The sequence below is a fragment of the Rhinatrema bivittatum genome, chromosome 4, assembly GCF_901001135.1.
Source record: "Rhinatrema bivittatum chromosome 4, aRhiBiv1.1, whole genome shotgun sequence".
Lineage (NCBI taxonomy): Eukaryota > Metazoa > Chordata > Amphibia > Gymnophiona > Rhinatrematidae > Rhinatrema > Rhinatrema bivittatum.
The window spans coordinates 71,124,558-71,136,968 of NC_042618.1; the positions used below are offsets into that span (position 1 = coordinate 71,124,558).

Below are 12,411 nucleotides of genomic sequence, written 5' to 3' on the forward strand. Positions count from 1 at the left end.
GGCGCCGAGGCTAGGTCGAATAGAAGTACCTTGTATTGATAGTGCCCATGACCCACTACAAATCGCAGGTATTTGCGATGAGGAAGGAAGATTGCAATATGGGCATGTGTGTCCTGAAGGTCCAGAGAGCAAAGCCAATCCCCTTGTCGTAGTAGCGGGAGCATGGAGCCCAGGGACATCATTCTGAACTGTTCCTGGTGAAGAAATGCATTTAAGGCATGGAGATCTAGAATAGGCCAGAGGCTGCTGGTCTTTTTTGGGATTAGGAAATACCAGGAGTATAATCCTGTCCCCTGTTGAGTCAAGGGAACCGGTTCTACGGCGCTGGCAGACAGAAGGGTCGAGAGCTCTGACTCAAGAAGTCCTGTGTGATCGTCCCAGCTCTAGGCTGGAATGGGCGGGGAATCCGGGGGTACAGATGAAAAATTTAGACAGTAACCGTGGGTTATGATGGATAGTACCCACCGGTCCATGGTAATTGGTCACCAATTGGTTGCAAAGTGGCAGAGGCGGCCTCCCACTGGTGAACTGGGTTGTGGGATCAAAGTGGGGGGTGGCTGCTGCTCTCTGGAAAGGAGTCAAAATCCAGTCTCTGGACCAACCTGTGGAGCTGGTTGTGCTCTAGGGGGTCTCGCTTGGCGTGCATGTCCTCTGAGGAGCCCAAGCAGATCGAGCACGGGACGCGGGAGGATTTCTGCATGGTCTATAGAATTGCTTCCTAGTGTCTACGTATGCCCCTGTGTGCTACCGAGGGTATCTCTGAGGTGACAGTGGACAGCCAACGCAGGGTTTCATGATGGTCTTTTAATTGGGCCACTGTCTCTTGAATTTTGTCTCCAAATAGGTTTTCTCCTGGACCTCGGGACATAGGTCTGAGGCCTTGTGCCAGGCTCAGTGTCTAGCACTGATGTCTGCTGCTGAGACTCTGGAAGCTGTTTCAAAAGAGTCGCCAGCAGCTCTAACCTCATGTTTACCTGCTTCCAAACCTTTTTCTAGGATGGAAGTTGAGGTAGGGTGTCTGCGAATTCCTGGACTTGTTTCCTGAGATTCCTGTTATATTGGGTCATATATGTTGGTATGCAGCTATTCGCGCTATTAACATGGACCCTTGAAAGACTGTGCCCCAATGCATCCAATGCCTTCTGCTCCTTACCAGGAGGAGCAGAGGAGTGTGGACGGGATCTTTTAGCCTTCTTTTGGGCTGATTCCACCACTACAGAATGGTGGGGCAATTGGCTTTTTTGAAATCCTGGGGCTTGCTGGACCAGGTATGTAGCATCCATCTTTCTGTTGACTGGAGGAACGGTACCCAGATGGTCCCACAGGCGGTGCAAAAGATCAAGAAGAACTTCATGCACTGGTATTGCCATTACCTCTTTCGGAGCATCTATGAACTGTAAGACCTCCAGCATCTTGTGGTAAGCGTCTTCCTCAGTCACAATGGAAATGGAATAGTTTCAGACATCTTGACAAAGATGGTGAAGGAGAGGTCTTCAGGAGGAGATAGATGCCTTTCTTCCGGGGATGAAGGCTCTGAGAGCAACTCAGGAATGGTCTGAGGATGCATCCTTCCATGGATCATAGGGAGTTTCTCCTTCTCTCGGTGGACTTCCTGAGGGAGGAAGGATACCAAAGCCGAGAGGGCGAGAAGGCATCGATGGATGACGAGGTGGCATTGATGGAGGCTGCACCGGCATAGATGGCACAGAGAGACCCGATGGCTCTGAAACTGGTTCCGGCATCGGTGGATCCCATGCCAGAAGTCATCTCCTCCTCAGAGGAACCTGGTATGGGAATCGGTATCTGTAGAGGCCTCGATGGTAGACTCTGTGCCAATGTGTCCAATGGCACGGGCTGAGTCGGCAGGGCATCGATGAGGGTATCCAAGTGCTCGAGGAGCGGTGCGAACATAGAGGGGGTCGGTTCCGGTGCCGGTATGGTGGCCGGTGCCGGTTGCGACTGGAAGCCCCGAAGGGTATTCAGCACTGCCTGTTAGACTAAATCTGTCCAACTCCTCCCCCTGAAGGCTGGTGTACACAACACTGCGCCTGGGGTAGGAGGCAGGCTAGGTGTTACTGGAGCTTCCAAAGGGGTCTGTGGAGGCTCAGTACCCAGCCCCAATATCGGTGGGGAATGCCTCGGGGCCCCGGGTCCAGAGGAGGATGGGGGCTCCTCTTCCCAGGCAGCTCGATGGTAGTCTATGTTGCTGCGGTATTGGTGCCGGCACTGGTCAGGGATGCAAATCTGTGCCATGGCCGGTGTTTCCCTCAGTGCTCTGTCCAGTCCTTCTCTGGCACAGAGGATGACGATGTCTTAGAGGGGATCTGTGACGGACAGTCACCTGTTCCACGATGTTCCTGGTGGGGCGTCTCTGAAGTTGATGGACCTTCTCCGGTCGGTGCCACTTGCACAGGAGTCGATGGAGCAGAACGTTTTGATGCAAATAGATGCTCCATCTTGTCCAGTCGAGCGTGCCGGCCTTTGGGGGTCATTTGTGCGCAACTGGGGCAGCGATGGACGTCATGCGAGGGGCCTAAGCACAAAACACAAATGTTGTGTGGGTCCGTTATGGACACGGTCCTCGGACACTCGGGGCATTTTCTAAACCCAGTCATCATGCTGAAAAAAGTGGAACGTGCGGTCAGTGACCGTCGGGCACCGCGAGGTATACTGCCGGGAATCAATCGTAAACCGCGGGAAAAACACCCACCGAGCATCGGAGGGAACCCCGGTGAGAGTGAATTAAGAAGATAAACTTCAAATATTTCCGTGAGGAAATTTCTCACAGAGCTCCTAACCGCAAGGCAACTTGCTGCATGGGAAAAAAAAAAAAAAGACTGAAGGGGGACCCCGTGTGGCACAAGGTAAGTGGCATGCTCGGCATGCTCAGTGTGCCAGTCAAAGTTCTAGAAACTTTGACAAAAGTATTCTGTGACAGGGCTCCATCTGATAATGTCTCCCATCCTGCTTATCCTGGGAGAATAAAGTTTTCCTACTTGATAAACAGATTTTGCAGAGTTTCACCACAACAGTCCAGCTCATGAGATTGTCCTCCCAGCCAGGAGACAAAACAAGTTATTAGACAGGAAGTCCCTCCTTTATAAACAGCTGATTCATTCTCCCCTGCTGCAGTTCAGACACTTTCCCAAGCTGAAAAAATATATATTCTTCACACCCTGTCATGTAACCCCATAGCACTATTCCTAACACCCAATCAGTGTTAATCCTGTAGACACTACCTAGGCCCACCTGTACCTGTACACATGCTCCCTATATTGGCAGCCTCCCACTCGTCAACTGGGTTCTCACTTGCCTCTGGGCAAATATGCCGCTCACAAGCTACCCCCAGTGGTTTCTAGGAACACAAACCCCCACACAACCCAGGGATCACACAGTTCCTAGAAATGCACATACAGACCAAATACAGAATACTAGGATCATGAATCAGTACAGGACAGAGATAAGCTAGAGAGTTTATTAACAAAAAGCAGGAACAATGAACAGAAAAATGATTGAACAGTGATAGATAAAAGAAAGGTTTATACAGTAAATGCTTACTAGACACATTTCACTGTACTTAGTGCCTGTAGAGGTTAGGAAAGGGCTGTGTACATGAGCTCGAACAGGGCCTTAGCATGGGTCTGGTTTTTGCTGTACTCCCAGTCAAGAATAGAGAGTGTTCTAGCAACTTCAGGGCTAGTTATCGGTAGGCACAAAATACTAGTAATAGTTTTCTGACTAATGGCACTGCAGGATGTTACAGTATTACAGCTCCCTACGGATATTGGGAAACTATGCTGTCCAATACTCTGAATCAAGCAAGCATCCCAAGCTCCAGTTTAACTACAGTATTAATCTCTATCTGTCTTAATCTCTATGGCAAAAGCTTAGTTAATCAGGATCTATATGGAGGTCTTAAATGCTGCCAAACCTTTCCTTCCTCCAAATGGAAACAACCTGACAATCTAAAGATTGTTGGGTCTTTCTAAATATACTTGCAAAGTCCATCTAACATCTATCGTAGGCAGCTTTTGTTCCTTCCTCAAAACCAGATATGGGGAAAAAATAAGTTTAATTCGCTGATGCTACTTTCAAAAACAAGTGCTATGTTACTCTGTCTTGAAAAAAGGAGAAACTTTTACTTGTTAATTTTCTTTCCATAATTCCTGCTACATCAGTCCAGTCTAGTCTTTATAGGTGGATTTTTCTTCTCTTCCAGCATATGGAGGCAGAGCACACTGTCTTTTCTTGTGACATCATTGCCACTACTTAGGGGTGGTACAACAGAGAAAGATCCAGTATTCTCATGACAAAGCAACAAAAACCAGAAATTCCTTAAACATGCAAATATTGAAAACATCCCAAAATGAGTTTGGGGAGAAAATCTTCCCATAACTAGCATCTGTCCCCTAAGGAAAAGAGGGAGAAACACAAGAGGACAGGACGGCGACAGAGCAACCAAAGGCTCACGTACCACACCATATGCAAAGAGTAAATACAATGAACATATACAGCATCCAAGAAATGAAGGCCCTATTTCCCAGGAGAGTCTTGGACTGATGTAGCACAATTCATGGAAAGAAAATTCACAACCCTATTTGCACGAGTCAATGAGCTCACACAACCAATTCAAAACTCACCCAGAAATGCTAATCAAACTAAAACCTGCCAAGAACTAGCCCAATTTTTCAGTGACAAAATTTCAAATCTAATCGCAAAGAACCCCAACGTGAATGATGAAATGACAAAATTATCAAGCATACCAAACGTCAAATGGACACAGTTTGATAACGTTGCGTCAACCGAAATATAAATCCTGCTGCACAGCCCCTCGATCCCATTCCTATAAAAATCCTAAAACAAGTCTGTCATTGCCAAACCCATAGCTGACTTAGTCAACTTATCACTTGAACAGGGTATTTCCCAGAGAACCTAGAATGTGCAGTCATCGAGCCTATCCTTAAAAAACCTCAACTGGATGAATCCGATCCAGCAAATTTCAGGCCCATTTCTAATCTGCCCTTCATAGTGAAGATCCTTGAAAAAATTGTTAACCAACAACTCTCAGAGCACCTGGAAACCCATAACATCTTATTCCCAGCCTAACATGGCTTCAGGAAGTTCTTTAGCACAGAAACTCTGCTACTCTCCCTGACACAAGCCTCAGAGGACTAGACAGTGGTTATTCCTATCTACTCATTTTACTTGACATCTCCGCAGCATTTAACACCGTTAACCACTTGGCCTACGCGACAGCACGATCAACTGGTTCAAATCATACCTGACAGATCGTACAAAGTAAGACTAAACTCGGCAGAATCAAACAGATACCCCTCCCGCATGGCCTCCCACAAGGCTCATCCCTATCATCTACTCTTTTCAACATATACATGATGCCTCTATGTAAACTTCTGAGTGGATTAGGACTATCCTACTATGTATATGCAGACCACGTTCAAATTCTACTCCCCCTAAAAGACTCGAGAAAAAAACACCAGAACTGTGGGATACACAGTTCCCCCCCCTTTCCCACTCCCCTCTTAAACCCTCACCCACCCTCCCTCCCCCTCCTCTCCCCCCCTTCCTCCCCCTTAAATCTTCTGCTCCATTGGTTCCTTTTGTAATGCCTTTGTACTGTTTTATTTTGTTCAGTTCTGTCTTTTATTCTTTTGGTTAGTAATATTATATTACATTGTTTATAAAGTTATTTTGTTATACTGCTATATTGTTTTGCTGTATCTCATCTGAGTTCTTTGTAAACCGGCATGATGTGCTTCACGAATGTCGGTAAATAAAAGTTAATAAATAAATAAAATAAATAAATACACATCAGCAATAAGGCACCTACTATCACAAATGTCCCTCTCTCTCAACCACAATAAAACAGAAATCCTATACATATCCAATCTTCCCTCATTACCAAACCCCGATTTCAAGACTATCAAACAGTACTGCAAGCACTACTTTTCTCAAAACTCGACTAATGCAACGCCCTACTATTGGGCCTCCCAGCAGCCACACTTAGACCAATCCAGCTATTACAGAATGCTGCTGCCAGAACACTTACCAACAGCAAAAGATCGGATCACATTACACCAATCCTTATAAACTACACTGGCTGCCCACTCCATATAGAATTCAATATAAAGCCTTAACCCTCATTCACAAAACACTTCACAATGATAAGACTGACTGGCTAAATGCTGCATTACACTTTCACATCCCCCAAAGGAACCTCTGCTCCACAAAACACTGGACTTCTCCCACTCCCCTCTCTGAAAGAGGCACACTGATGACAGTAAGGGAACATGCACTATTTCTGGCTGGTCCTGCCCTACGGAACAAGCTTCCAACAGAGCTAAGAACTGAACAGACAACCCAAACATTCAAGAAAAGCCTAAAGACATAGCTTTTTCAAAAAAACCTTTGCATCAATAACATGACACCGATCAAAATAGACCATCAATCACAGACACTGAGTAAGAGTATATTGCCTACCTGTAGAATATCTATGATTGCTCCCTACTGAAACACCTCGATAATTCCTATAACAAGTGACCTCTACCTATGTTAATTTCAGTTAAGTTCCCGTTAATACCTTTTAATTTCTTGTTAACATGTTTAGTTTCAGCCAATTTACTGCTAAGTTTTACTGTAACAAACACTAGGAAAATATTGATGTTTCCAGCAACATTTTTCTGTAAACTGATGTGATGTGTCAGATCATATGTCGGTATATAAAAATAAGTAAATACAATTTCTACTTCCATTTCATCCTGCTACACCAGTCCAAGTCTTTACAGGGAGAAAGTATCAAAGCCTCAATAAGCAGAGAGGGAGAGAGGAAATCAGGGCTGCTTTGAGAACTTTGGCTCCATACGCTGCATCCCGCTTGGCAAACACATCCAACCTATAGTGTTTCACATAAGAATGAAGGATGACCAAGTCACCACCTTGCAAATATCTTCTGGAACCATCTGCTTGTGAAAATGATTGCGCTATTGTAGAATGAGCATGAATAAATTCAGGCCAGCCCCTGAGCAAATACACTGAAGAATTAGAAATACCGCCTTCAAGGAAAGATCCTTAAGGAGATGCCTGTTTAAGAGGTTCAAAGGGAGCAGACAACAGAGCCTTTACAAGATTGAGGTCCCACTGAGGAACCATAGGCCTAAAGAAATGCCACAGCCATTTCACTCCTTGAAGATAACGAGATACAGCCAGATAAGCAGCAACAGACATCCCTATGATCTTGCCCCTAAAACAGGAAATGGCTATCTGAACTTTCAGGGAATTTTAAGGCCAGACCTTTGTCAAATCCTTTCTGGAGAAAGGCCAAAATCCAAGGAATATCCAAATGCCAGAGGGAGAGAGATTTTTCCATACAAAAAAACTCCTCAAAAAGGTATGCCAGACCTGAATGTATGCTAAAGAAGTTAAGGTCTTGCAGGCCTTCAAAGCAAAGCAGAAATAACCAAAGACAGCCACCCTTCTCCCCCCCCCCCCCCCCCCGACTTCTCAAAAGCCAATCCATAAGACAGAATAGTCTTCCATGATGACTGGATCCTGTACCAACAGCCCTTGGGTATCTGAAAGCCGCAGAGGTCAGACTATCTGCAACCTCACGAGATTCCAAGTACCATGGTCTCCAAAGCCAATCTGAGCTACCAAGATAATACGATTCAGTTCAATTCTGCGCAAAGGCCAAGGAAGAAAAACATAGCTGAACTAGAGCATCTATGCCTTTGGAATAGTGTTCCCTGTGACAGCTGAAGAACCAACAAACTTTGGCATTCTGGTGTGACACCATGAGGACTAGGTGGAAACACCCCTCACACTTGATCACAATGCTTTGAAATACTTCCTGGCTTAGTTCCATTCATTGGGATCTAAAAAGATTCCAACTCAAGTAGACCGCTTGAACATTCTCCTGACCCACAATATGCACTGCTGACAAAACTGCAGGTTCATTTCCACCCAAGGAAAAAGGTGGTAGTCTCCTCTGACATTTCTGGTGCCTCCCTGTTTATTCATATATGCCACTACTATAGCATTGTCAGATAGTACTTTGACAGCCTTTCCCTTTCATCAGTGTGAGAAAATGACAAGGCCAATTGATCGCCCTGGTTTCCAACCCTTTTGATGACTACGGTGGCCTCCTTCTGGGACAAAGGCATTGAACCACTTGATCTAGGCAATGCCCCTCCCCCCCCACCTGAGAGACTCACATCCACGGCAACCACAGTTCAATAGGGGGTTGGACAGGCTGACTCCTGAAAAGAAGTTCTGAGGATCATTCACCACTAAAGCCCATGCTTCACAGACAATGGAAGATGGACCTCAGTCTTTGTTCAGAGACCACCAATGAGAAAGCAGTGAAAACTGAAGAGGTCTCGAACTCTCGCCCATGGAACCAGATCCAGAGAAGCCTGAGAAGCCGAAGATAATACTACACTCATGGAGCTAACAAAGAAACAAACCTCTGCACCTATGAGGTCATTTTGTCTAACCTTTCTGAAGTCAGAAACATTTGGCCAGACTGTGTGTCAAAATGCACTCTCAGGTAATCTAAAGATTGAGAAGGGTGAAACTTCCTTTTCACAAAGTTGATCACCCAACCCAGTTTTTCTTAAAAAACCAAACTACCTATTCAGATGCCTTCCTGGAGGATGAACTATGACCCCCTTCTTATCTAAAGTACACCACCACCACTACCAAGTCCTTAGTAAATGTTCTAGGAACCATAGATAACCCAAAACTCAGAACCTGGAACTGGAAATGTTCCTAAGGATATAGAATCAAAGATGCTTTTTATTTTCCTGTCAGATGGGAATATGAAAATAAGCCTCCAACAGGTCTAGAGTTGACGGGAACTTACCTTGTTGTACCAGTGAAAGCACAGATTGAAGAGTCTCCATATGGAAACAATCAATCCTCAGCCTCTTTCAAATCAAAAATTGGCTGAAGGATCTGGTCGGTACTCAGTCTATTTGGCTATGGGAATTAGAACCACTGCCTGCAGTAGTTGCAGCTGGCGCCAGGACATCATGGACCACTCCTCATCTCACCACTGATGCACAAGGAGAGACTAAAAGCGCCTGGAATGGGTGTGATCATGTCTAAGGCGTAACCGTGATGAGTCACCTTTAATACCCACTGAACCATTATTCAGGTCCACTCCTGGTAAAAATGCTTTAGGCTGTCGACTACTGGAACTAACGAGTAGAGAAGCCACTGTGCTTCATTGAGAAGAGGAACTGGATCGCGGGATAGCAGTGGAGTTAGATGTGTGCTTTCGAAATCCAAGAACAAACTGACCTTTCCTGCTGGCAGACTGGGATCAACAGTAAGAAAAAGAAGTAGACTGCTTACCCAGCCTATACCATCTCAAGTCTCAAAAATGAACACAGGTTAGGTGCATGTCCAGAAAAAGGGTTAGGAAACACTGCTCTAAAGTAACAATTCAAATTTGAAACACTCAAATTTGCGGGGGGGGGGGGGGTTTGTATGTTTAATTATTTGCAAACAAACAATCTCAAAGGCTGTGCTGAAGAATTTTTCAACCCTTGCCACTAAATTTGCACTTGAGCTGCCTGGCCTAAAACACTATACTGGGGATAGTGGTACAGGGAAGAGAATTTGGCAAACAATCCCACCGAAGGAATTCATCTGACAATTTGGGTAATGGAAGTGACCGACTAGCCTCTTTATACTAAGGAAATGTTACATAAATACAAGGCAATCAAATGAAATCTAATATAGCAGAAGTATTTTCACAAAATAAATAGGGCAGCAGCTGTGAGAATAGAATGATGACTATTCACATATTAGAAAGCAAGAGAATTGTTGGCAAATCAGATTGTTGAAATACTTCTTTAAGAAATGAAGCAGACAACCAAAACAGCTGGCTGTATTAAGGTGCTCCTCTGCAGGTATGCAGTTAAGTGTGTAGAACACTAATTAACATTATGGGCTATACTTAATAGTGCTAAGCACTGCAGAATTCTCATGAGGCACCAATGAGCAGAACTGCTTTCTGCTAACCACGAAAAAACATGGACTGAAATTGTGGGAGGGGTATACATTCTTAAGCAAAAAGCTAAAAATAGAGTATAAAATGATGAGCTTGGGCATTAAGTTTCTAAGTTTTTGGTCTCTCCAATGCAATACTCAAAAATATTGAAGTTTTAAAAATATACAGAATGCTAGACTATTAAAATCCAGATACAAACATTTATGATTATTTAGATCCACTTTTAAAAGCTAGTGATATGCCCATTGTTAATCCATTAATGCATACTGTTCTGTCATTTATAGTACTACAATCCAGGGTGGAAAAATCCTAAAATTCTAGCACGTGCTGCTAAATCCAGAGCCAAGAGCTGGAGATACACAGAAGACAGAAAAGTGTAAAACAAAAAGAAAAAAAAAAAAAGAGCAAGCTAAACTTAAAATATGTTTCTATTATCTTAGCTTCTGACATTGGCTGACAAGTTTTTTAAAAATAATTTTCCTCCCCTGCAATAATCTAACACGCTGCAGTTCCACTGGTATCGAAATCACATTTAGCTCTCTGGTTCCAGGTACTATACTTACCTATTTCACCATGTTTCGTAATGGGGCCTGCATGGATCTTCAAGATATCTAACCTAGCTTGTTCATTTGGTAATTCAATATCTTGAAAACAAAACATGAAAATGTAAGAAACAGGAAAGGTAAACAGGTATGTAAAAAACAAAAAAAGGTCTTATAGCACAATTAAGCTCTTCTCTATAACTCACGGATTTTTCTATCTAGTCTTCCAGGACGCAGCAAAGCAGGATCCAGTGTATCTGGTCTGTTTGTAGCCATGATCATTTTAACTCTGTGCAAAGTGTCAAATCCATCCATCTGGTTCAGTAACTAGAAGAAATACACACAGCTTAAACATTTTGAAAATAAGGAATCAGTATTTAATCCTTTTCAAGCAGCTATGCCACATGCTTACTTAATATGGGCTGAGATTATCTGTTTACTGTGAGAATCTATTTCACTGGTTCAGGAACCCAACATATTCGCATATACCTATGACTTTCAGATTAATAAGAGAATTTGAAAAAATATTTTAGGGGCCAGGTCAGTTTGATATCTCAGTGGCAACAGGACACCTAGAGTTCGATCTGTATGGGTAAAATTACACACACACACGAGAAAAATCTTCAATTCAATAAGCAGTATATACCTCAATAGTTCAATCATACGGAGGGATGAGTGAAATAATTCCCACTGACTAAACAATAAGGACCTGTCATCTGCAGACATACCAGGCAGAAAGGAAAGTATAGAGACAGCCCTAAACCTAAATGAAAGAGTGGAAAAGTAACACTAGATTTTCATTAAATTGTACATTAGACACACTATTTTCTGTGAGCGTATGAAATAATTTCTCAACTTTTCCTAACTGTCTCTTAGGGCACAAAAGAGAAGGGGCATGAGTATTTTAAACTTAAAACAGCAATACAGTTATGGGAGGTTAATTTAATGTGATTGTTTGAACCCTGCATCATTTTGTTTCATTCCTTGGTAAAGTCTAGCATCATAACATTAGTGCTAGTCTTTACTTGATAATTTCCTTTCCTCAAGTCCAGCTAGATCAGTCCAAACACATGGGTTATGTCCACCAACTAGCAGATGGAAACAGAGGCATGCTGATGCCATATTACATAGGCTCCTGTGCTGCCCTTGGCCTGCTAGAATCTTGTAACAAGCTAAGAACAACATACTAAAAACAAACTTCCCCCTCCTCCAAACCAAGGATTTCCAAAGGAGAACAAAAAAACATACTAATAAAACAATAAGGATAAACCAAATAGATTATCACCTTCCCTTGTCCACTGAAGGTTTGATTAAAATTATAAAACTTCCTGAAAAGTAATAAGCGTAGAATACAACACATTTGGCAAATAAGGGAGGGCCCTGGACTGGTCTGGCTGGACTCAAGGAAAGGAAATTAGCTTTTACCTTATTTCTCCTTCCGCTTTATCCAGCCAGACCAGTCCAAATGTATGGATGTACCCGATCTATGCTTTGAGTTCGGAGGACACTGGCAAACCGCTCTCAAGACTTCCAAACTAAGGGATGCTTCTAAAGGATCGCAAAATGCAAGACAGACCAGGTCACTGCTTTGCAAATCTTCAGTGATGAAACTCAAAGCTTGACCCAAGAAATTGCTTAATGTACTGTTTGGGAGTTTCTCTAACTATCAGGTCGATCCAGTAAGGCCGCGGTAGAAACAGTGCGGCAGTGTCAGGCGCACCCTTCCTCCCCGCACCCACAGTTCTCTTCACTAACTCCCCGATACTCTCCTCTAATCGCATGCAAATGCATGCCACGGCTTTAAAGCGGTAGGGAAGGGTTATGGCCGCGTAACCC

At 43.8% G+C, this 12,411-nt stretch overlaps 1 protein-coding gene across 2 annotated transcripts in view; it reads right to left on the reverse strand.

Moving 5' to 3' along the window:
* PSMC6 (proteasome 26S subunit, ATPase 6) overlaps nucleotides 1-12,411 on the reverse strand; it is a 92,987-nt gene that overhangs the window by 14,868 nt on the left and 65,708 nt on the right. For both annotated transcript variants that reach the window (XM_029598316.1, XM_029598315.1), the window contains 2 exons: nucleotides 10,782-10,902; nucleotides 10,597-10,677 (listed from right to left, as the gene is read on the reverse strand). In XM_029598316.1, coding sequence (XP_029454176.1) covers nucleotides 10,597-10,677; nucleotides 10,782-10,902 — 202 coding nt within the window. The remainder of the gene's footprint in view (nucleotides 1-10,596; nucleotides 10,678-10,781; nucleotides 10,903-12,411) is intronic.